The 26,381-nt window shown below is 37.5% G+C and overlaps 1 protein-coding gene across 5 annotated transcripts in view; it reads right to left on the bottom strand.

Moving 5' to 3' along the window:
• The window catches only part of utrn (utrophin), a 222,703-nt gene that overhangs the window by 134,965 nt on the left and 61,357 nt on the right, over positions 1 to 26,381 (bottom strand). For all 5 annotated transcript variants that reach the window (XM_051880130.1, XM_051880128.1, XM_051880126.1 and 2 more), the window contains 28 exons: positions 25,533 to 25,688; positions 25,194 to 25,364; positions 24,255 to 24,437; positions 23,999 to 24,133; positions 23,234 to 23,383; positions 22,989 to 23,150; positions 22,721 to 22,852; positions 21,572 to 21,745; positions 21,171 to 21,326; positions 20,673 to 20,843; positions 20,421 to 20,600; positions 19,223 to 19,351; positions 18,600 to 18,770; positions 18,327 to 18,500; positions 17,194 to 17,322; positions 15,208 to 15,456; positions 14,770 to 14,942; positions 12,089 to 12,239; positions 9,939 to 10,114; positions 9,393 to 9,528; positions 8,231 to 8,380; positions 7,505 to 7,687; positions 6,063 to 6,164; positions 5,643 to 5,757; positions 5,355 to 5,557; positions 5,025 to 5,142; positions 2,601 to 2,806; positions 766 to 920 (listed from right to left, as the gene is read on the bottom strand). In XM_051880130.1, coding sequence (XP_051736090.1) covers positions 766 to 920; positions 2,601 to 2,806; positions 5,025 to 5,142; positions 5,355 to 5,557; positions 5,643 to 5,757; positions 6,063 to 6,164; positions 7,505 to 7,687; positions 8,231 to 8,380; positions 9,393 to 9,528; positions 9,939 to 10,114; positions 12,089 to 12,239; positions 14,770 to 14,942; positions 15,208 to 15,456; positions 17,194 to 17,322; positions 18,327 to 18,500; positions 18,600 to 18,770; positions 19,223 to 19,351; positions 20,421 to 20,600; positions 20,673 to 20,843; positions 21,171 to 21,326; positions 21,572 to 21,745; positions 22,721 to 22,852; positions 22,989 to 23,150; positions 23,234 to 23,383; positions 23,999 to 24,133; positions 24,255 to 24,437; positions 25,194 to 25,364; positions 25,533 to 25,688 — 4,490 coding nt within the window. The remainder of the gene's footprint in view (positions 1 to 765; positions 921 to 2,600; positions 2,807 to 5,024; positions 5,143 to 5,354; positions 5,558 to 5,642; positions 5,758 to 6,062; positions 6,165 to 7,504; positions 7,688 to 8,230; positions 8,381 to 9,392; positions 9,529 to 9,938; positions 10,115 to 12,088; positions 12,240 to 14,769; positions 14,943 to 15,207; positions 15,457 to 17,193; positions 17,323 to 18,326; positions 18,501 to 18,599; positions 18,771 to 19,222; positions 19,352 to 20,420; positions 20,601 to 20,672; positions 20,844 to 21,170; positions 21,327 to 21,571; positions 21,746 to 22,720; positions 22,853 to 22,988; positions 23,151 to 23,233; positions 23,384 to 23,998; positions 24,134 to 24,254; positions 24,438 to 25,193; positions 25,365 to 25,532; positions 25,689 to 26,381) is intronic.

Genomic DNA, 26,381 nt, shown 5'->3' with positions numbered 1-26,381 from the left:
ATTAAAATATTAATAAAAGCATAATTATTATAGTATTTAATATCACTTTATTATTATTGTAGTATTAATTAGCATTCATAGCCACAATTTTTGTAAAAACAAAATTATGGTAGTATTTAATTGAGTAATATTATTACATTAGAATATATTAGTATTTATTTAAATAATATTTATGAAAGCATAATTATTGTAGTATTTAATATCACAATATTATGATGGGGAAATTAATAGCATTCACTGCCACAATATTTGTAAAAACATAACAGTATCACAATAGTATTTATTGACTTAATATTCACAGAGTCATAATTGCAATACAATTTATTACTAGATTATTATGGTAGTACTTTGAGAGACCAAAATTATGGTAATATTAATTACATCAATGTTATCATGATAGTATTTATTGTTATATGGCAATATTACCACAATATTTATAAAAGCACAAAGACAGAAATATATTATTATTAATATTATTACTACCATAATAATATTGTGGTAATAAATACTATTATTATTATGCCATCACAAATACTGCTGTAATAAATACTTATGGCAGTATTTCGGATAGCATAATTATTATGGTAATGCATTACCTTATTATTTGTGATAATGCATAATACCATAAGACAGATATGCTTATGACATGTACAGTTGCAGCAGGTATCATGTTGTTTCAGAGAGTGTGTGGGTATGATTCACTTCCTCTAATTTTCTCCCTCGGGGTCCCGGAGATTACAGAAATGAATGTGCGCATGCGTATACCTGTTATTGACGCTGTTCCATGCAGTGTTGAGTTTGTCCATGACCTCTTTGACCTTGCGCGTGTCATCAGCGGCATATTCCTGCAGAAGCTGATTGGACAGCTCATTAAAAGAAGTCACGCTCTCCTGTCCTCGAGCAAGATCTTGCAGGAACACCTGACAACAAAAAGAAATCAATAAATAAAACTACAGTCCAAACAGCTCAACTATGACAACGCAAGTGGAGTCCCTGTAGAAGTCTGTTTGGTTCACGTGTGTCCATCGCTGCAGAGGGACGCCTGATCTCAAATGACTTTAGAAAATCATTGTCAACTTTAAGATGCTTATTTCTAACCTAAGGCAAACACTAATTCAGAAAATATCTACTCATGTACAAAACATTTGAATAATATATGAATACCGCACAATAAGTGAATGAAATTATGACTCTAGCAGCCCCTACAGGTCAGTTGCAGTAGTGTGTGTTTCTTTCATTTACACCTGTGCTTATACAATATGTACACATGTACTACAAGACTGATGTGAAATCTCATTCATTCATTATTTAATTCAACAGACTGTAATGATTATTTTGGGGATGCGGTCGAAATCTCATACTGCATGGTAAGTACTATATTTGGTTTGAAACTTACTTCACGACCATTAAAAAAAGTATGTTCTATGTAGCATGTCATCTGACCAATCAGAACAGAGCAGGAAAGAAGGGGTTTAGTGAGACCAAATCCTTTATCGAACCGTTTCAGACACTGTGAGGAAAGAGGTGATGCAATGTTTATTATGTTTTTGTTGTTGTTGTTGTTTTTTGACCTGGGATGCATGTAAACCTATTGCAGGAGACTCCAAAACAAAATTAGGAGCCTTTAAAATAGCATAATAGGGGCACTTTAAACAAATATCCAGATAAAAACTAGACTATTGTTGAATGATTCCTGCTGAAAAATGTCAATTACATAAGCTGTAATCCATGTGTCCAGTTTGATTGACAGTTCTTTAATTAGGTTGGATGATTAATCAAAAATTAAACTCATTTGAAGTGTTTATTTAATAAAATATGTGACACGGTTATATTACAAAAGCATAGTGGGCTTAATTGGAACATGTACCTTACAAAGCCAATTCGGACTTTTAATTAAAGCACTTTAATTCTGTCAGGTCCTGACAAAACATAACATGAGTGTTTACTCTTCAATGTAATACCCACTTCAGTGGAAGACTGTTCAAATATCTATTAAGAAAACATGTACAACTAAGATTTGGGTGAGCTTAAGGTCACTTCCCATATTCATTAATGACAAAAAGTCTGATGGATTTCTCCTGTTTGCTCGACTACAGATTACACTGATCATCATATAATTCCAACACATTATTTCTTAGTTGTAAAGTGTGTGTCTCTGCAACTCCTAACTAGGTTAAGGACATCTTTCTAGCTTGCTTAAATAATTTACGAGACCAAGTCCTGACACTTATGAATGTTAAAATTTATTTTTAACTGTAAGGACAAGAGCAAAATGACAGCACATTTTTACACACTTACGGAGATGTACACACAGAACGTGATTTTCCGTTCCACTGCGCTATTATTCTGTTGTTTTTCTACGTAAACACGTGCTAGACGGACAAGTTTGACTGTTACGCTCGCGTCTTAAGCGTATGACTGTGTTCTAAAAAGCAGCGCTCAAGGTAAAAGAGGTAAAAACATTGCATTGATTTTTCTGTCTTGCGTCTTAAAGTAGGTTCTGTGTGAGCCGGCCGCTAAGACAACAATTTTACCTCTTACTGAGTGAAAGATCACAATCAGAGATAATATAGGTCAAAGGTGAAAGGTCAAGTTCTCACCTTACTGTCACTGATCTGTTTGGTGAGCGGCTCTCGGCTCTGCTGCAGCAGGTTATGCAAACGCATCTCGTTTTGACCAATCAGAGCCTTCACATTCCGCCTCTGCTCCTCCCATTGGTCGCTGTGGCCGATCATGTGGTCCAGCTGCAGAAGCCGCGCCTCCACGCCGTTCTGTGTGCTGTCCCATTGGCTGCGGACCTTCTCCACTGACACACAGTAGGAAAAGAGGAATGAGTCTCAGTATCTCTCAGAACAGATGCCTTCCACACACTCCTTCATTAATACATGTCCTCCGTTTAGGGTGTACAAAAGTGCTATCTAGAAAATGTCTGAGGCGTTATTCATCAGCGCAAAACTCTGAACCACAGTTGTGTTCACCTCTTTTTCTTTTATTTAATTTTATATAACAATAGCCAATTTGTCAAAGCCTTCTGTACTTCCTGACAAAAAACAAAAACACAAAAAAAACAACAACTTTAAAAACTCTAAAGTTTGAACCACACTAACTAACTCTAGAGTTGAACTAAATATATTTAATACATTAAATAATGGATATAACATTTAAAGAGTCATAAAGATGTAAATTAGAATTAAAATTAAGACTAATATAATGATTTTTTTTTTTTTTTTTTTAAAGGGGGGGGGATTAAGAACCACAAGAAATATAAAGATTAAAATTAAGACTAAGACAAATATGAGGACAAAGACAAAGACCAAGAAAAATTGACACTGAGACTAATGCCGGGTTCAGACTACACGATTCCAGCAAAATTCTGGCGCGATCAGTTTGACGGAGGGTGTCATGGTGATTCTTAAACTACAATGGTCGTCGGGAAGCAAGAATCGATCGTACTTCAGCCTACGTCACACGTGACCTTTCCAACGTGATTACATAATGTGTGGTGGATCGCAGAGCAGTGCAAGACGAGCATTTGTGGTTAAAAAGTATATAATGTAGATTTTTTTTAGAAAACGACCAACTGTTTCTCTACATAAGACCCTTGTTTTTCGTCTGGGATCGTGTAGAGCTCTTTGAAGCTGCACTGAAACTGACATTTGAACCTTCAACCCGTTGAACCCCAGTGAAGTCCACTATACGGAGAAAAATCCTGGAATGTTTTCCTTAACAAACTTAATTTCTTTTTGACTGAAGAAAGAAAGACATGAACATCTTGGATAACAAGTGAGTGAGTGAATTATCAGGAAATTTTAATTCCGAAGTGAACTAATCCTTTAAAAATTTAAATTAAGTCCAATATTAGGGTTAAGGCAAAGACTAAGACAAAAGCAAACCTAAATTTAAACTGAGACTGAGATCATGCTAAAGACTAAGATTAAGATTGAAATGAAGACTAAAACACACTCAGAACAAGTGTATATTTCCTTTGAGAATCACAAGACAAAGACAGAGATTATACTAAAGACTAAGTTAAAACTAAGGTTAAAACTGAGACAAAGTTTAGGGCAAATCTACAGAGAAACTAACATTACGATAAAAAAAAAAAAAAACATGATTAAAATTAAAACTTACAAAAAGATCACAACAAATCTTAAGACTAAGAATTAAAAGATTAAGATGAAGACTAAAGCCAAAATTAAGAATAAAACTGAGATAAAGACAAATATTAAGATAAGAATGAGAAAAAGACTAAGAAAAAATAGAGCTGCACGATTCTGGATAAATTGAGAATCACGATATTTTTGTTTCAAATAGAGATCACGATTCTCCCATGATTCTGAAGACAACTAAACAAAGCAAAATGTAATTTACTAGAGGTTCTGACAAAATGTGTATTGCTGCAGTTTGTTTAAACATGTTTATTTAATTTGAATGATTTTTTTTGTTCTTTTAAATCTGTTGGAATGAATGATTCAATGACTCACTCATGAAGACTTCACTTGTTACATTACTGGATGAATCAACTTTTTGAACGAATCTCTTGAATTAATGATTAAATTACATAAATTTATTACATAAAAGCCACCTACTAGTGTAACGATGTAATTGATACAATCTTTATTTGAAGCACTGAGTTACTTTCTAAAGGTGATTTACTGTATTTTGATCACTTCTGTAGACATCGGTGTTTATATCCGAACTATAAACTTTTATCCCGGTTCTTCTGTGATAATTTGAATTATTGTAAGACAGAAATAATGATACTGTGAGGTTGAAAAGACTGTTTGTGAAGCTGTTTTACACATGACAACTGCTCTCTCTGGCTCAGCGGCAGCGCCGACTCAGATCTGCATGATCCGCTGTGATTTGAAAGGTTTAATAGACACAGGCGAATCGTTGTAGTTTAGGAATGAGATCACATGTGTGTTTGAATCGAGATCGCAACCTTTTAACAATTAATCGTGCGGCTGTAAGACAAAGACTAAAAATGAAACAAAGATTAAGATGATGTATAATATGCTCACACTTCTCTGAGATGGATGTGCGCACATCTAGGTTGGAGGTTTTGTTCTTGATGTTTTGAGCCAGAGTGATGATGTCTTCCAGCTGTGGATGTCTCTGCTCTAGATCTCCCTTAGTCACCTACAAACAATCACAAGGTTTTAAAATGAACAGCGTTTAGCGGCCCAGACGCTGTTTGTAATTGGCCAGCTGTTGTGTAATCATTCTGTGTCTGAGACATAAACACAGACATTAACCACACTCTCTTTTTGATTTAAGGAAGAAGTTGCTAGCTATTTGCCATCTTATCAAGCCAAATGAAACTTCAATATCTTCAAAGTGAAGGTTCTGACCTGCAGGCGGCCGATGGTGGTGCGGATCTCATCCGTGTCTCCCACTGTGACGATGCTGGATTTGAGCATCTGGTGTATGAGGAGGAGCCAGTCCGCCAGCTCTGTGGCCGTCTGGTTGAGATCAGTCGGGCCCACCAGCTCTGGGCTGTGATGGCGCTCCTCGCTCAGCAGGCTGACCATGTGAACTGCAGACGGCACACTCGCTGAGACACAGACACAATCCAAACACTCAATTAGATCTCGAAGAGCAGCGTGAGTGTCCATTTCACCTGTCTGTGCAGCACTCACCTGTGAACTGTTGCTGAGCCACTTGTTTTGTCCATGGGGACAAAGGCTGCTGTGGTGCCTCCTTCAATCTGACATCCAGAGCTTTCCAATCTGCAGCCAGCTGTTCGATTTTACTCTGCACAAACATGCACACATCATGTTCAGTCTCATCCACCTCTCTCTATTCATGTGTACTTCACAAACAAAACGTGGTGCGTCTCAAACAGGTCTTGAGCTCATGAATCAGTATATTGTGTGCATGAATTCAGGCACTAGTAAGGAACCCTGGCTCACTACACATTGGGAAACTGATGACTATTTCCAGCGACGTGACAACGCCCTCATTGTACAACATCACCACTGGTATTTATGAACAATAGCAGAACTGATATCTTTCTGACAAAGTAAGTGCATTGAAGTTCAGCACATGGTGTCACAAACCTTTTCCGGTGGTAAAAGTATCTGTTTCCTCTGGAGCTCAATAGAGTAAGACAACAACTCCTCCAGCTCTCGCTTCTGCTCTCGCATGGACATTTCCAGAACCTACACACACACACACACACACACACACAGGTTAGTCAGATCTCAGTATAGACAATAAAACATGTCATTCATTTATAAGATATTGAGGTTTCTTATGGATGACTAGTACAACAGAACAAAACCTCTTGGAAAGCTTAAACAAGGGATAGTTCAAATTCATCCAAAAAAGAATTCTGTCATCATTCACTCTCCCTCACGTCAATGGTCACCAAAACTGTTTGTTTACCAACATTCTTCAAAATATCTTCTTTTGTGTTCAGCAGAAGACCGTAGGTTTAGAAGAGCGTAACTGAGTGTAAATTCAAAGTATAAATGACATGAGAAACCAAATTTGCCTTGATCTTTTGAAATATAAGAGGTCTTTGTACCATTAAAACATCCTACAAGTTTCTTAGTTTAAAACGGCCTTTTCATTATAAACAAAGCATTTATTTAATCAAGCTCCAAAAACAGCTCGTTTTGATGTTGCCACACGGGCAAATGTGACCCATGCTGGCAAAATGAGTCACAATGAGCACATTTTCAAAAATTAGTTATTGTTCTTCTCAATGATGTATGATTTGTTGGAATCAGACAAAAAATGACTGAGCTACACCTGTTTGAAGTCGACAGAGTCAGCAAAAGTCAATTTTGAGAAAAATTTAGTTTTCTGAAGGTTCCAAAACAAAATCATCTAGCAACCATACCTTAAAATCCCTGGTAATACCAACAAATTTGGCACAAACCAAGTCAAAACCCATATCTATAGGAAAAATATACATATTCAACTTTTTTTTCCATGATTACACAATTGTTTGATTAACATTAATGAAACAGAAAGCCTACATTAAGACCTACTGTATCACACGGATCTAATATGTTACACATCAGATTTTTTTCCCCAACAGTTAACCAAACGTTCACATAAGACAGAATTTTTTGAAATACTGTTAATTCTGTATATATGTGTATATCGGGATCGCAGCGTCTTTGTGCACGCACATCGGATCTCTCAGTCAGCGCGAGTAAGATTGTTTTGTTTACATCAGCATGAGTTTGAAAATCACATTGCATTGGTTCAGACTCATGTCATCGAGAATTCGCTATGAATATTCACAAAAGGTGGAATGCTCCATTTTACAACGATACCAAACTTGTGCTGAGAGGAAGTGCCAGTCGTCTAGAAGCGAGCAGAGAAAAACGGCATTTTTCATGATCAAAGGAAAGGTACTCCTCTCAGAAAACATGAAACACATACAACTTTATTAACTTTGAAAGTAAACCTTCAAGGAAAAAAATCCATGTCATGAACCCTTTAAATCCAGCTCTACAGAGACCTAGAGTGATCAGTCCTGTCTGACCTGTCTCTCAGTGGGCGTGACGTCATTCAGAGACTGGCTGGTGATGTAAACCCAGTCGCCCAGTCTGTTCATGCGCTCCTGGAACTGGCCGTGTGACGGCAGCCTGCTCTCGTCCTGGACCTGTGCGTGTGTCTGCAGACGGCCCTCCACCTCCCGCACCTTATCCAGCAGCTCACCACTCACCTTTACACACACACACACACACACAACGGCACAATTAACACATCATTATCACAGCCATTTCACGTAAAGCAGTAGTGACAGACCGGGATATGAGCCAGGCAGATTAATCAGCATATTTATGACCATTCTGAGATCATCAGCATTAGCCAACAACTGAGTCTACTTTGATTACCAGAAGTGTGTCATGTCCAGATTTACAATAGGTTTTAATTGAATTTTCATAAAAGTTGTGTTTATTTGTAAAAATTATCCATGATGAACAAAACCTGCAAGAATCATAAGCTTTTGTTTGGCACAGAGATTATCTTCTGCAATAATACAAAAGCCAATGGAAAAAAAAATCCTATTGGGAACCAGAGTGACGCTAACAGTATGCCTACAAAAATACATCATTACTGCAGCGCTCTGTTGTGTCAAATTTGACATCATTAAATTGAACCCAACAGGCAGCAGAGTAGATGTAAAAACAAAAAGAGATATACAGGTAGAAAGATAGAGGGAGAGATTTTGGTGTGTTTGTGTGCTATTGAGTTGGTTTCGTACTTTACTCCAGCTGATGTTGATCTGCCTTATTTTATTCGCCTGAATGTCTTTGTCCTGAGGACTCAGACTGGAGTTTGACAAGATCTGAGAGCCAGTTTTATTCAGCCATGACAGCGTCTCATTCTGACCATCCATCTCCTCCGTTAAGGCCTGAGAGAGACAGTCGAGAGAGATTAGTGTTAAGCAGACATTCTGAGGCACTAGCAGCAGTTTTGGAGAGTAATCAATTAAAATGGTTTATAATTAAACTCACAGTTTTATTTAGCTTTTAAATGTAGGGTGTTTCAGTGTTAGTTGTATTTAGAGAAAATTTACACTACTGTCTGGGGTCAGGTTTTTTTAGAAAACAATAACTTTTATTCAGCAAGGACATTTTAAATTGATCAAAAGTGACAGTAAAAACATTTTTAATGTTACTAAAGATTTCTACTATATAAAATGCTGTTCTTTTGAACTTTCTATTCATCAAAAATCCTAAAAAATGTATAACGGTTTCTACAAAAATATGAAGTAGTCTGTTTTCAACATTGATAATAGTCAGAAATGTTTCTTGAGCATCAAATCAGCATATTAGAATGATTTCTGAAGGATCATGTGACACTGAAGACTGGAGTAATGATGCTGAAAATTCAGCTTTGATCACAGGAATATATTTACATAGAAAAAAAACATTTTAAATTGTAATAATATTTCACAATATTACTGTTTTACTGTATTTTTTATCATATAAATACAGCCTTGATGAGCAGAAGAGACTTCTTTCTACATTAAAAAAATCTCACCAACCCCAAACTTTTTAACTGTGTGTGTGTGTGTGTGTGTGTGTGTGTGTGTGTGTGTGTGTGTGTGTGTGAGTGAGTGAGTGTTGGTGATTTATGAGGACACAAATGTGTATAATGACATGGGTATTACACTGGTATTACGACGTAAACATGAAATATGAGTCCTCATATTTAAAATAGCTTTAAAAACATACTAAACAATGTTTTATTAAAAATGTAAAAATGCAGAATGTTTTCTGTGATGGGTAGGTTTAGGAGTAGGGGTAGTGTAGGGGGAGAGAATGTACAGTTTGTACAGTATAAAAACCATTATGCCTATGGAATGTCCTCACTTTGATGGCAAAACAAACCTGTGTGTGTGTGTGTGTGTGTGTGTGCACCTTGAGCTCTCTGAGGTTCTTGTCAGTGGCTGAAACGGGCAACGTCACTACGGCAACCTCTGTGTGCTCCAGCCACCTGGTCAGATCAGCTGTCCGCTGAAGCACATCCATCAGGGCCGGATCTTCACCAGTCAACCTACACAAACAGCATTTAACATCAAAAATCATGTTTTTACAGTGCACATAAAAAGTCTACACGCCCCTATAAAACAGCTGTTTTTTGTGATGTAAAAAAAACGAAACTAAAATAAATCATATCAGAACTTTTGCACCTTTCACGTAAAAATGACAACCTATGCAGTGCCACTGACAACCAAAGTGACACATTTCAGAAAAAAAAAAAAAGATAAAAACTTGGAATAACTAGCTGCATAAATGTTCACCCCCTTGAACTATTACTTAGGTGAACAACCTTTGATTTAATTACATCACAAAAATCAGCTGTTTCAACAGGGGTGTGCAGACTTTTCATATCCACTGTACATATCCACAGATTTTTGAATTTGGCTGCTTAGGGCCCAGTGTGGGTACTGTCGTCATGGTAACCTGCGTTGGCGGTCAGACAGTTGTCTCTGGATAAGGTTCCAGCGGAGGATCAGAGCGTCCAGTTTGTCCTGTAGCAGAGCGGCGTCAGGGGACGACACCTGACTGATGATGTGCTCTCCAGAGCTGCTCAACACCGCCACAACAGACTGATGAGTGGCCACGCCCTCCTCCAGATCCTACACACACACACACATGAAGACACTGGGGTTAATGCACAGTTGGCCTGTGAGTGTGTCTAACTGATAAACAGGAAGGCGGCACTTCTCTTCATATGCAATTGAGGTCAAGAAATGCGCCTGACCTTAATTTGTATTGGAGGACAATTTCACATTCAACTCGCCCTCTTTCAGCCCTTTCAGATTCACACACACACACACACACACACACACACACACACACACACACACACACACACACACACACACACACACACACACACACACACACACACACACACAAAAGCTTTCCCAGTCTGTGAAACACACTTAACCACACATGAGTCTAATGAACAAATGAGTTCAAAACACTCAATTCACACATCAGTGTAACAAACACTGGCGGTTGTTGGCAGCTTATTTTGCTCATAAGCTAGAAATCATTTTTCTTTTTAATTTTAATTGCGAGTTAGAAGTGCTTATTGACTTCATTATCATATAATTATCACACAATTATCAATTAGTGTCTCACAGAATGATGACTGATGTCAATTAACATTCATGATTTATGATTACTCCCCTCTGTAAATATGTTGTGTGATAAATATTCTTGCTTTTCTGTTCAGAGTATGACATTCTGTTGACATTTACATTGACATTAATGCATGTGGCAGATGATTTTATCTGAAGTGACTAAAGTGTATTCCAGCTGTAGATTTGATGGAACTGAACCCACGACCTTAGCATTGCTAGTCGAAGAGGCGAAAGAGAACTCAATTCGGTACTTGCGCGCTGATATCTGTTATCACACACCTGAAGCGCACATGCAGAAAGGCATGTTTCAGATAGCATGTGAACAGAGTTTCCTCTTTTGCATCTCCTTGCCTTTGATCGGACACACAAACACACAAAATTGTGTCAAAATGCGCATCTCGGCAAGTATTCTTGTAAACATATTCAGTTACGTCTTAAGTGAAAGAAAACAATTGAGAAAGAAATCGGATGTGTATCAGTATATGGGATCTGTGCGTCAGGTCTTAAAGTGACAGCAGCCTATAAATACCTGCTGCGGTCTGTTATTAATGTTAATCAAACAACAAAACACAGCTTTAACAAAGATTAATCTATATTTATTTTATACAATGAACACTATAGTGTCATTTTACATTTAGGCCCAATAATTACATTTATGTACCTGAATACTACCGTTAGACCTAACTTTACCGAATCTTGAGTTTTATGATCCGTTGAACCACTAGGGTTTTTTTTTTTTAATAGAAAGCTGATGAATAGAAAGTTCAGAAGAACATTTATTTGAAAGGGAATTCTTTTGTAACATTTTTAATGTCTTTACTGACACTTTTGATCAACTTAATGCATCCTGAATAAAAAGGATTCATTTCTTTCCAAAAAACTAAATCAAGCGTGACATAGGCTAGACGGAATTACTGCGGTAGAGCGAAAACTCCATCTCATTTTCTCCTCCAACTTCAAAATTGTCTGACATTGTTGTTTTACCTTTTTTTTTTTTTTTTGTAAAGGGTGTTTGACTTAGTCTTTGCATGTTCACTTTGTAGACATTTGTCATCTGTACTTCCGCCTACGTCACGCGTGACCTTTCTAACATGACTACGTAACGTGTGGCGCATCGCAGAGCAGTGCAAGACGACAGTCAAAAAGGATATCATTTTTATTTATTTTTTTAGAAAATGACAGATCGTTTCACTAGATAAGACCCTTATCGGACCCCCACTGACACTGCAATTTGGACCAAATGTACCCTGGTAAAGTCCACTATATGGAGAAAAATCCTGGAATGTTTTCCTCAAAAACCTAAATTTCTTTTTGACTGAAGAAAGAAAGACATGAACATCTTGGATGACATGGGGGTGAGTAAATTATCAGGACATTGTAATTCTCAAGTGAACTAATCCTTTAAACACTACGTCATTATGGAGCAGGCCATTATAGAACGGATCTGTGACCGTGTCTGACCTGTTGTTGTGCACGAACGCGATCCAGGACCAGTTCTCCGTCTGGTCCGATCCCGTCAGCCAGGACCTGTTCAGTGTCGCTCAGCCACTGTGAGAGATCGTTCATGTCACAGTGGAACTGCCTCCACTCCTCCACAGCTCCATCAAAACACCTGCAGACACACACACACACACATCTGAGTGATGATACCCTCACATTACTGAATTTCATCTCTTCAATTAAACAGAACAGCAGTGTGTGTTTGTTTCAACTCTAAGCGAGCGTGGCATGTTTGCTCAAGAGATGTATTGTTACTGCCCACCTGTAAATCCATCAGACAGACAGACAACACCCTCAAGTACTCAGCATCAGCATCATAAATTCATTTCCCTGAGAGTATGAACACAAACGGCTGGCCGAGCTGACGTTACATTCATCAAATGATCACATCTTAATGACTTACTCAGAGATTCTGACAGATCACTAAGCGCAGCAAAGCATGCATGAGCTAATTCAAAACTATAATAGTATAGAAATAATAGTGAAATAACACTGTAGTGTGTGTTGTGTTAAACCAACTAAATGAGCAACCATCTTCATCGCAAATAGTTTTCTAACGGACTAACTTCACCAGGTTTTACTTCTGAATGGTACACCAGCCAGGATCAACATGGAAGTTGACTGTGGTCTGTGAGCAGGGAACTCTGGGAACACTTCCTCGTGTCAGCAGGCGCTCTATGATACTGGGCGAGTAATTGGGTCACATTTCTGTTTAACGGTGCGGAAAACTTCCTGTGTGCCTGACTTCTGAGAGAGATGAAATCCTGCTCACCTTCCAGAAGAACCTGACTCTTACACTATTAACTTGAATTTCAAGAAAACTTGTTTAGGTCATATTTCAACCCAAAAATCAAAGAGTTATATTTTGCATGAAAAAAATGAAGCCTATTTTGGTCTATTTTTGCATTATGACATTATATTCATGACAATCATGTATTTTCCAGTAATAACTTTAATGTATTTAATACATTATTAAGTTATTACTGGAAAATACATTTTACTTTTGAATTTTTAGCATTCATTAGCTCATTCATAAGAATATTTGCATATTCATTAGATTCTCATCATCCTGTCCAGAGAATAATAATAATAATAATAATAATAATAATAATAACAAAAACAAATCATATATTTTTTTTTTTTGGCATTGTTGTTTTAGTATTAATTATATACTATTATAGTTTTTAATATTTTGCTTTATTTTCAGTTTTCATTTTAAGTTTAGTTTAATTTTTAGCAATTTTGTAATGTGCTCATTTTTTTTATATTATATTATAATTTAATATTTAATTTACTGTTTATTTCACTTAGTTTTATAGTTTTAATTTTATTTCCAATCAGTGATTTTAGTGCTTCAACTTATTTTAGTAAGTTGCCAAGGCAGCATTTAAATATTTTTGAATATTTATATTTTACCTCTGCTTTATTTGAACAAAAGTTTTAGTTAACAATAATAACCCTTATTAACACAATAATAAAGCTTTTGTAGCAAAGAGAATTAAAGAGGATGTGCTTAACTGTCAAGACGATAATGTCACAAAAAACATCTTAATATTCATCTTCTTTTCAGAGATATGGCATATTCTTAAGACTATGATGTTTATTTATGGTCATGCTCTACATTTTTTTTCTCTATCTTTGCAGTTGCTGCCCCTAAACTATGGAATAATTTACCACTGTTGGTGAGGCTGGCCACAACACTCTCTGCTTTTAAATCTTAAAACATATTGTTATTCTTTGGTATTTAATTCCGTTTGAGAGCTGTGTGCTTTGTTTTTTTTCTTCTTTGTTGTTGTTGTTTACTTTATGATTCTGGATGTACAGCACTTTGGTCAACTCCTGTTGACTTGGACTTTGACAATGTAAAGCCATTTACTAAAAAAACAATAAGTGTAATGTAATAAAAATGTGTGTTAATAATCTATAATAATTAGCATTGGCGTTATTATGTATCATTTTAATTTTGCAATAAGATATCTATTAGAGATTGACATTTCTTTATACTCTGCATCAGTAATAATGAAGGGTTCAGTAGTGAGATGCTAGTATCGGTTTCTCTCTCATCCTCATACATTTATAATATCCAGGGACTTTTCACTCCATACCAATCATCAGCACATTCTCAGAAGCCTCCACAGATATTGAGGCGGCATATCCCCCTCCCAACAAAATTCAGATTAGGTCGTTGACTGTTATGGGTTTTTAAATTATTACATTTGCCACCACCAATTCTGTATGCATGGTTACATCCTTGCCTGGATTCCTCCATTAGCATGTTACGAATGGGCAAAATAACATTTGGAAATCTATCTCCGAAAAAGAGAAAATGAGGAAATATAAGCTGGAATGCCACCAACACCCACACATATCCAACCAGAAGAGCAGGAAAATTCAAAAGATGTACAATCAAGAACAATAAGTGTAATGTAATCTCCCTCATAACAAGATACATAATAGAGTTCAAAATTATAATCTCACAAATTCATCATTGGTTTCATGTAATAATTGTAATCATGTACAAAGCAAATTAAAGCTGTTTTTTTTTTTTTTTCAGGTTTACTTTCTGATTATGGGCCATAATGGGGAGATGCAGGAAAGCTGACATGGAATTATGGGAAAACGCAGAGTCATTCCGGACTCACCCTTTCCTCTGGCTGTACATGCGGTTGACTCTGTCCCACTCTGAGTTCAGTTGTGACAGGGCATCAGATATCTGTGTCATTTCCTGTCTGGAAGCTTCCAGAATCACATCAGGCTGGCGCTCATTAATCACTTCAACCTCCTCACCCAACCGCTCCAAGCTCTCTTTTATACTCTAGAAACAGAGACACAGAGAAGTCAAAACAAAACAAACAGAACAACTGAAACATTTAGACCCATTGCTCCAGTCAGTTTTGCCTCTGCATCAGACTGGAAGTTATTATGGTCAACAGTTTAGCTTGATTACTTTACAAGTAGACTGTAGCTTGGTAAGCTACAGTTTCAAAGTAGTTTCCTCAACACTCGCACTAGTATTTGGACCTCTTGGTCACTGTCATGGAGGAAGCGGTTGTGTCTAAGCATATTAGTCTGTGTCTAACCCTGAGCGTGTCCTCCTGGCTGGAGAAATCATCAAACAGTCCTCCGCTGAGCTCTGAGGAGTTCAGGAGCAGCTCGTTGTCGGCCATAGCCAGAAGAACCTTATTAATATCCAACAGATAGTCAGTTGGGGAGACGGATGCACTCATCTCATCCTGAGGAGAGAGAGATGACTCTAATCTCTGGGGAGGAGAAGACGATGACTCGAACACAACTTCAACAACTGACTGAGTTCTGATGATATGAAGCTCCTGCAGAGAAACAGAGAGAGAGAAAAGAATATAGTGAACATAAGAATTTAGCATGATATATTTGATGCGTTTACGTATTCTGGCTATTTTTAAAATTACATTTTGGCTGTGTTACAGTGATGTTACAACAGTGTTTACAGCTGTTACTGCTTTGTTACAGCTGTGTTTTGGCTGTGTTATGGCTAATTTTAAAAATAGCCATAACATAACTGTAAACACAGCCATAACAGCCACACTGTTGTAATAAATCTGTAGCAGTTGTAAACACTGTTGTAGCACAGCTGTAAACAAAGCCATAATAATTTCTGTTACCCAGCCATAAAAACACAGCTGTAACAAAGTCATAACTGCTGTAAACACTGTAAAATAGACATAATACAACCACAAACATAGCCATAATCATTGCTGTAACAGCCATAAACACAGCTGTAACAAAACCAAAACAGTCAAAAACAATGTTGTAATAAAGTCTTCGTACAGCCAAAGCATAGCTTTAACACATCCGTAACTGAAAAATACCCATACAGCCATTAACATAGCTGTAACAAAGCAGAAACAGCTGTAAACACTGTTGTAACATAGCCATAACACAGCCAAAACACAGCTGTAACAAAGCAGTAACAGCTGTAAACACTGTTGTAACATCACTGTAACACAGCCAAAATGTAATTTTAACACAGCCATAAATGTAGCTGTAAAATAGTCATAAAATAGCCAAAACACAGCTGTAACAAAGCAGTAACAGCTGTAAACAGTTGTAACTTAGCCATAACACAGCCATAAACATAGCTGTAACAAGCAGTAACAGCTGTAAACACTGTTGTAACATAGCCATAACACAGCCAAAACACAGCTGTAACAAAGCAGTAACAGCTGTAACGTAGCCATAACACAGCCATAAACATAGCTGTAACAAAGCAGTAACAGCTGTAAACACTGTTGTAACATTGCTGTAACACAGCCAAAATGTAATTTTAAATGTAGCTGTAAAATAGTAATAACATAGCCAAAACACAGCGGTAACAAAGCCCTAACAGCTTCAAACACTGTTGTAACACACCCAAAACACAGCTGTAACAAAGCTGTAACCTCCATAAACACAGCTGTAATGCAGCCAAATTTTAACACAGCCATAAATGTAGTAGTAAAGTCATAATACAACAGTAAACATAGCCATAATCATTGCTGTAACAGCCATAAACACAGCTGTAACAAAGCTGTAACACATCTGTAAACAATGCTGTAACATAGCCTTAACAGCCAAAACACAGCTTTAACACAGTAATAAATGTAACTGTAAAACAGTCATAACACAGTTGTAACATTGCCAGATCAATCATAAAACAGCCATAATTTCGAGCGTGCCTAGGATATTCTGATGCTACAAGTTTTTTTTTCAAAGAGTGGAACCAAAAGCAAGGTTCTGACATGACATTTTACATGACATTACAAGCAACAGCAAATGTTAACACTGTGTACATCAATACTATGGATATTTAACAAAAAATTGTGGCCCACCTGTTTTTCAAACAGTTGTAGCCTACTATTTCTGAAAGAAATTTGGGGTAAATGACATCTTTCAAGAGTTTTTGCTGATATGTCTGCATATACGTGTAATAAACCGAAATCAGCTGCCAGAAACGTTAATACCGCAATTTAACGGGTTGCTTTTGTGAAAGTGCCTTGAAATTCAGAGCCGGCCTTACGTGGCTGACATGTTAGAGTGCATGAAATGACCTTGTAGCGTGTCTGGAGCAGCAGGAGTCTCCGGCGGATATCCTCTCGTTTCTGCTCATCAGGAACAGACAGCAGCACCTCCTCTCCTCTCCTCAGTACCTCCTCCACATGTGCCTTTTCCTCGTTCAACTACAACACAAACACGCTAATTCAGAACAAACACATGATGGCTTTATATAGCTGTTTATGTAGACATCTGGTGTTATTGGAGCTGATGTTGTGTTTGTCATTTTGGCCGCTACTGGATTTTGTAACTGCTTGAAACATTGGTTCCACCACTTACTTCTTTAGATTTTGTGAATATTTTTCATTTTGTGTCATGAATGTGCATGCAAAGTTTCAACACATTTGTACAAACTTTACAAATTTTGTTACAACTTTTGTGTTGGCGTCATACTGACCCCTCCATTGGTTTCCAATACATGCAATTTGCCAAAAATCAACACTTTGAAAAATAGTAAAAAACAGCAAAGAGTCGGGTAAAAAATACAACTTTATTGTAGCTTGTCAAACATTAAAATATGAAATATATGAGAACTAATTAAATTTAAGACTTGAATTTTACTCAAAATTGAAGACTAAGTAAATGTCCTGAATCGTTTCTTTATCTAGTTTCACGCTCAAAAATAAATAAATAAATAAAAAAGAAAAACTCTCATAGTATACAAGTAATCATCATTTTTTATTTATGTTGAGTCTGTGCAAATAATTTTAAACATAAAAATTTGTGGGTCAAATTGACCCCTAACACTAAAGAAATAATGCAATAGAAATAGATGGGAATTATTTAGTTTATCACATATTTCTTTTTTTTGTCTCTGACAAGCTACAATAGAGGTTTTCTGTTTTTACATGAATTTTAGTGTTTTCATAATGTTGATTTTTAGCAAGTTATTTTGATTATTTTGATAGCAAATTATTTTACTTTTTTATTTGTCATTTGTGAGTTTATATCACACAATTTACATTTTTTTCTCAGAAATAATGTCATAAACTTGCAATTGCAAGAAAAAAAGTCAGAATTGTGACTATTAAAAAGTTGTAATTACCTTTTTTTATTCCATGGCGGAAAACAAGCAACCATGTATATGATGTGTATGTGTATTTGTGTGTGCGTATGATGTGTGTGTTACCCTCTCGTCATTAGGTGTGTGTGTTTTCTCCTGTTGTTCCAGTGCTCTGATAATAGCTTGTATGTCTGACTCAAACAGCTGCAGCTCTGAGGGGGAGAGTTGAGGAGCGGAGCTGCCGTCTACCTCCTGCTGTGGCCGCACTGCATCCTGTCTGACCTCCAGACCAGCAGACACCTGTACACAACACACACACACACACTTAGTACTCGCTAACGAGTGCCTGTCCTGAGGCGCAGCTCCATTCGGACCTCCGCTGAGCCGGTCGCATCTTACCTGAGCAGAGTTGATGTGCTGCGCCACCTTGTGGAAGTTGCGGTTGAGGTCGGCCAGTTTGGGCTCCACCAGCTCTCTGCATGCAGGCCCCCTGCTGGTCATTAATATCACTGCCTGATCACGAGCACTGTCCACACGCACACTCATCCCCTCCAACTCACGCAACACAGCCTATCAGAGACAATAAACATGACATCACAATTCAAAACTGACACTGATGCGTCTGCTAAATTAATACATGTCTATGTAATCGAGTGTTGTTCACCGGCCACATTCACTTTTCTGGACAAATAGAGATTGCACACAACTACAAACAAGTAGTCATGTAAACCCTAGTACACACACAACAATCTTTAATGAAAATGTAATTACTTTCTCTGCCTCTGAAACATTTTCATTGCTGATGATGTAATCTTGTTCACATGGCAGAGGAAAAGTATTAAGCAACAATATGATATATGATATTGATTGGATCATGTATATGCCTATCATACATGATCCAATCAGATCCTGATCAAATAAAATAAAGACAGCCCATTGCATACATTATATCCAGCTGAATATTAAGTTTCACCCAAAAGACAAATGACACTAATAAAGTGAGTCTGTGTGTGTGCTTTCACCTTCGTCATTCTTTCCTTCTCGGCTGCAGGCTTCTTCTCCATCTCATCCAATCGTATCTCAGTCTGATAGAGCCACGTGCTGATATGAGCCAAATTCTCATCAAACATCTCCACCTCACGCCTGTGATTCTACAACGCACACACACACACACACACAGGACATGATACAGCCTCTCTATCTAATGTAAATCTGCAATACAAATTTGCGCAGATTAAAATGATTTCATGTAATCATTATTTTTCAGTTAAATGTAATTAGTTTGCCTATTTCTCTCTCTTTAAAAATATGTGTATCTTGTATTGATGCATTTAATTCATCTTTCAAAAATGGGAGGGGAGATAAGATTATTATTATTATTATTATAACTATTATTATTAATATTAATATTAATAATGACATCATTATTACTACATTATAGCATTTTAACATATATTGATGCATGTAATTCCTCTTTCAATAAACATAAAAAAGACAGTATAATAATAATAATAATAATAATTATTATTATTATTACTATTATATTTACCAATATTTCAAACATGAAATTTACTATTATATTTACCAATATTTAAAATATGAAATAAAAATGATGTTCATCCAGTAATGATGCATTTAATTCCTCTTTTAAGAATAAAAAAAGACAATATTAATATAAAATTATATTATATTACATTACATTATATTATGCTCATAAGTGACATTTCAGACCAGTACAACTTTGATGTTAATTAAATTCTGCCAAACAGACATCTAATGACTGAAACATCCCATGTCAATTGAATTTGCATATAAATGAATAATTATGAAGGTTTTCCCCCATCAATTGCAATTATCAATGTCCTTATTTGTAAAACATATAACATAACATATAAAGTAAAAGTTTTTCTTTTTTTCTTTTTTTTTTTTTTTTTTAATTCTAAAAATGCAAGTATGCAAGTATTTTATTAAGGTTAAGGTGTAGTTTAGGTAGTACAGCTTATAAAACAATATATAAAACAATAGAAGTTTATGGAATGTCCCCATTTAGATACATTGTGTATGTGTGTGTGTGTGTGTGTGTGTCATGCCACTGTTCTACTAATCAGTCATGCACAGCAAAATTAAGCAGCTGGGATGTTAACCTGAATGACCGTGGGTAAATAAGTTTAACGTTAACCTTAGCAGTCTTACTTAAAAACAAAGATCAAACACACTCACCAGGACAGCACTGAGCCAGTCCTCGGTCAGCGTGTGCACACGTTCCCAATCCTCATTCAGCTCAAACAGCTTATCCTCCAGCTGAGCTTCACTGCCCTCCACCAAGGCCTGCAGGGCGGCGCTGTTCTCCATGACCACAGACAGATCGCTCTTCTTGCGCTCAGACTCCTTCAACAAGCCCTACATGGAGACAGTCTTTTAACACACACACTCTGTTTCAAGACTCTGTGAGGGACTATCAAACACACTCACGTTGGCCCATGTGATCTCTGCGTCGATATCAGCAGGCATGTCTCCTGTGTTGAGCTTCTCTTTGAGCTGAGCCTCAGTGTGGCTCATCCAGGCCCGCAGGGCGGCGCTGTCCTTCTGCAGCCGCTGAGACAGAGACAGAGCCTTCTCCAAATCCTGTTTCCCCTCAGTCACCTAAAAACACAGACAATTTTATGGCAAATTACATTGAAGTCAACACGAAATTGCTTCCACAACCCATTTTACTTTCATAATGTGCCTGAGTGAAAACAGTATGGTGGAGCTTGATTTTATCCACTGTAAATTCATTGGGTGGTGAAAAGTGGAAAAACAGAGGATGTGGAGATAGCAAGGTAACATTTCTTGTTCAGATCTAAAACCTTGAGTTCCAATAGCAAAATGTAAAAGAAAAAACATGCACATGCTGCTTGTATTGCGGTTTTAAATGTGTGTGTGTGTGTGTGTGTGTGTGTGTATACAGTGTGTACAGTGTGTATATACCTGAGCTCCCAGCTCATTGTAGAGTAATTTCAGGGCGGTGAGCTGCTCGTCCATTCCTTTAGGATTTTCCGTCTGCTGTTTCTGTACAATCTGTCTTCCCGTTTTAATCACTGTCTCCACCTCCAGTTTGACCTCGCTCAAGATCTTGTACAGTTTCTGCATTTATAAACACAACACACAAGTCCATGATGAAGTGTGTGTGCACGTTTCAGTTTTGCTATTGTTAAAAATAGTTTTCGGTAATTGGAATAAATATGAAATAAAATATTTATATATATATATATATATATATGAAAATGATTGGCGGGCCAGATTTGGCCTACAGACTTCCAATTGAACAGCACTGCTATACACTAAGAGTGTATACATAATACTAAAATAACACTGGTGTGTTTTCTCACCATACATCCGGCCAGGTGGGTCTGTATCTCCTCTGGTTGGGTGTCTTTCAGGTCCAGAACGTGAAGATCAGCTTTAGCATTTTCCAGAATCCTCTTGCAGTCCAGCATTCGCTGCTCAAAGTTAGCTGGTTTCTGGAACAGCTGGTATTTCGTACTAATCTCACGGAGCTTCCGCTAAACAGACGGAGATACACAAGATGCACCTTAAGGCTGGAATACACTTCACAACTATTAAAATCTGAGCAGATTTTAAAACAACAGGAATCAAACATTCGCCAACTTTGTAAATGGTTAGAAAGAAAAACTGAACATCATACACTAAACGAACGAGGATCACACACTAACACACTTTCATGTTGTTATGAACACAAAAGTCATGAATAAACATGTGCCTCGATGATAGATGCATGACAAATGAAAACAATGTGTTTTATTAGCTCAAAATATCAAACATTTTTTATATCCTTAATATCCAAAAGGATGGAATCAAAGTTTGAAGCCCATCATACACTAAGCAAAAAAAATCAGAAAATGTACAGACTTGCTACAACTAGAGTTAACTTGTTCAAAAATTGAAAATCTAGAAGAAAATCTGAGCAAAAGTTGTGCGATGCATTTCAGCCTTTAGGTTAATATTTTTTATAATTTTTCAAGATTTCAAGTTGAAGCACTAAAGAAACTAACCGGATATAAAAATGAATACTAAAACTAAAACAAATATTTTATTACATAATTAATAAAAAGATGGATAAAAATGACAAAAAGAAATTAAAACTAAATTAAAATAAAACCTGAAAATATATAAGCTATAAGCTAATTCAAGATATTATTCTCAAAACTAAAAGTGAACTAAAACTGAAACAATAATAAATTAAGAAAAAAAAATAAAAATAAAAATAACAAAAAGCACATAGAATTACTAAAAAATTAAATGAAAACTGAAAATATGAAAAGAAAACCGAATTCAAAATATGTAATACCTGTACAAAGTAAATATCAAAATTTGGAATATCCAGGATTAATTACTAAAGTAATATGTAGTATGGATGTGCCCAAAGCCGAAGTATGACCAGTGTGAAAGCAGTAGTCCAGCAACATGCAGCATTTGCAGTTCCTCTCTTGTCCTGCGGGGGCAGTATTGCATCTCACCTGTAACTGATCCAGTAGGGTTCCTCCTCGCACAGGTTTTCCCTCTGGGGCAGTCGGAGGCACATTACCCACATTCCTCCTCCTCAGATCTTCCAGTGTGGCCTCATGGGCCGCGATCTCAGCCTGAATGGCCTGCAGAGAACATTGTTAAGGTTAAAGACCAAAGAGTAAAGGAATAAGCTCAAAATTGTTTTACAATATATCTGTCATTGACATTAAACCTGCACATGTCAGAAAAAGTGTGGGTTTGTGGTTTGAGTGTTTATACCTGAGCTTCCTGCGGCAGCTGGAAGGCGTCGATGCGATCTGTGAGGTAAGATGTGAGTGTTTGGTCCAGCTGCGTGAGGGACGTTTGTAGTGTGTGTAAGGCCGTCTCATTCTCTCTCAGACTCCCCAACCGCTGCTCCAGAGACAACTGACGTGCAGCAGCCTGCAACACACACACAAATATATGAATGTAACGTAATGCCAAATTTGAGTCTGAATCATTTGATGGATTCAAATCAAACATACCAGGTGAGTCAGTTCATCGTAGCGCGAGTTGAAATTCTCCAGCTTCTCGCTGATGAGTTCATCCAGAATCCCACCGTCTATGAGAGTCTGCGCCAGCTCTCGGATCTGAGTCCTGTTGTCACCCGGATGACGTAGAACCGACTCCACCGACTGAAAGAGTCCCGTTTAAGTGTGTCACACAAAAATGAAGATTCTGTCATTAATCACTCACCCTCATGTTGTTCCAAATCCATAAGAACTTTGAAACACAAATGAAGATCAAGAAGATCTTTAAGAGATATCTATCCATCCACTGAAAGTCTATTCACCCAAAATGTACATAGAGCACTCATAATTGGTAAACAGAAGCTCAAGCATGTTTGCTTGATGTATGAGACCCAATGAGGTTCATTCTCGCATGTCAAGCTAGTTCGGTTGAGCTTCTGCTTATGTTCACTGATCAATGTTTGAGTTTTGGGTGAACAGACTTTCAATGGAGGGACAGAAATATCTCAGTTTTCATTAAAGGGGTCATGAATTGGGGTCAGTGAGAGGTCTTTGTACTATAAAAACATCCTGTGAGTTTCAGAACTCAAAACTTCCTAGTTAGTCCAAAAACAGCTTTATATTGAAACCAAGAAAATGACTTGTTACAGATTTTGACACATTATGATGTTTTGCCCTCATGCAAAATTCCCAATCACGTGGATTCCTATTGAAATGACTGGATTTCACCAGCGAAACAATGGTAAATGTGACTGCACTTTCGAAATGAAAGCCTGTTACCTCCAGAGCCTCGCTGATGGACTCTGTGTTTTCTGGGATGTTCTCAGTGGCGTGAACCTTCTCCTCCAACGTGTTCAACCAGCCAGACTCCACATCCAAATACTGCAGCAGCTCAATCCAGCAGGACCACACCTCCTGAACATCAGTGCAACCACATTACACTTCAACTACAGGTCCAAACAGGAACCAATCAAACCACATTGTGAGTAGTTGTGTGTGACTGTGAGTGTGAGTGTCTGTGTCTGTGTGTGTATACCTCAAGCGTGTGGCACTTGCTCTTGAAGCGATCACACAGTTTCTGGTAGTTCTGCAGAACTTCAGTGAGCTCAGGGCTCAGGTCAGCACCACCACTAGGGGGCGTCTTACTGATCAACACATTAATACTGTCCTTCAGAATCTTCACACGCACTTCCTTCTGCAGCACATCCTCTTTGGCCCTCTGAAACACATGCACAGAGAGTAATAATACATTATAAATAACAATTTTTTTTTTTTTTTTTTTTTTTTTTAAATTACTGTTGATCCCAAACCTATTTGACATGTACAGCCTGTTCAAAATTTTTATATGGAAGCTTGTTTCCGCCACTGTATAACTGTATAAAATTTCTGACAGTATAAATGCACATTAACAAACATTACAATATATAATGTACAATATTTTTAGTTAATATTAATAATGAAAGTTATTACAGATTAGTTATGACTAGATGAGTTTCCATATCCTTTTCAGTCTATTTTTTTGGGTCTGTCCAAATACCCACACTTGCAGTCTTGGCCACTTTCCCAACAGGAAGTAAGTGCGCAAGACTGTACCATGTCTTAAAAACCCATGTCCCCTTAACGCACACGAAACCCACACTATTCAGGGCTAAGTGTATCCCATCATGCATCATGTTCAGGAACTCAAAATGGCCGAAAATTGAGGAAAACATTCCACTGTAAGTTAAATTAATTTGATATTACATATAATTTGGTAGTAAAACAAACTGTTGCACACTTTACTGGTTTTGTACAACATTTGCTTTTTATCACTTAATTAGAAGCACTAAATTGTGTCATCTGTTGCATAGGGACTACTGAACAGACATGCGGTCTCTTCACGCCCACTTGAACACTTAGGGCCAAATGCAAGAAATACTTCATGTAAGAGTAGACGAGTGGTCATGTGTGGGTATTTAGACAGTCCCATAAGCACCTTCATCTCCTGAAGCGCCTCCTCCAGCTCCTCTGGGCTCTTGTACTCAAAGTCTCTCATGAGAAACTCCTCGTCCACTTGAATCATCCACTCGCGCATCTCCGCCACGTCTTTCTTCAGATTCGTCACTTTCTCCTGACCTTCACTCACACGCTCCTCACGCCTCAACAGCTGCAATCAAGATTGAACACAATTTACCTTGACATCCACTCAACGGGACTAAGCCAAGAAGGACGTGTTGCTGAAACAAACAGATTGGTTCCTGCTTGGGTGAACCACACTTTACATGTTCTCCCTTTGCTGTGTAGCTACTTGGTGTTAAGAGCAGCACGTTCGAACCTCTTTACTGAGCGCGTCCCAGCGTCTCTGCCTGTCGTCTAACTCCTCCTGCCCCCAGCGGATCAGAGCCGGTACTGAGCTCTGCTGCACGGCCGCCACGTTCTCTGCCATCTGCTTCAGAGACGAGTCCACGCTCTCCATCTCACTCACCAGCTCCTGCAGACACAGAGTGGACCATCAGTAACCTTACAGACACTCAGCCAGCGGGACTCAACCAGATTAAACTGTGTTTAGTAAACCAGCTCAATCCATCCACCACCAGCTCAGATAAGGTCAAGTCCTGCTGATCAACCACCTAAACCAGCTTCAAACAGAAGGGCCGAAATCATTAACCAAAATGGTGGCGTTTAATTGACACTTCGCTGCTGAAGCGCTTGACTGACTGTGTCAAAGTCTGTTTCATGAACACAATGTGGATAAGATACAACAGGTACGCTGTGTGGACAATATCGATCCCTCGTTTTTTTTATGGATCTTCATTTCGATGAACTGAGATCTTTCAGCCTGTGCTGTTCAGTTGTTGCATGAACAAAACTTCTCTAAACATTTTTTGTAGCACCTGTCATCAAATAATCACAATATGCTTTGTGCTTCATTACTTTTGATATGAAACGAAGTCTAAGCTGCAAAATTCTGTCCACTTTATAACTAAATTCAAACAATAAATGTTGTTTTGGTGCTCCTAAATGCTTTACACAACACCATTTTCAACTAAAAATGGAAAACTTATGTGTTTTGCCCATTCATTTACACGACAACAGTGTTTTGGGGGCCTGAAAAAGCAAACTTTTGAAAACGATTATTATCGTCTTTGTGTAAACTACAAAAATGTGAATTTGTGAAAACAGT

This window comes from Ctenopharyngodon idella, chromosome 22 (assembly GCF_019924925.1).
Source record: "Ctenopharyngodon idella isolate HZGC_01 chromosome 22, HZGC01, whole genome shotgun sequence".
NCBI lineage: Eukaryota > Metazoa > Chordata > Actinopteri > Cypriniformes > Xenocyprididae > Ctenopharyngodon > Ctenopharyngodon idella.
Note: the sequence above shows the minus strand (reverse complement) of the source record. Positions and strands in the feature narration are given on the sequence as shown.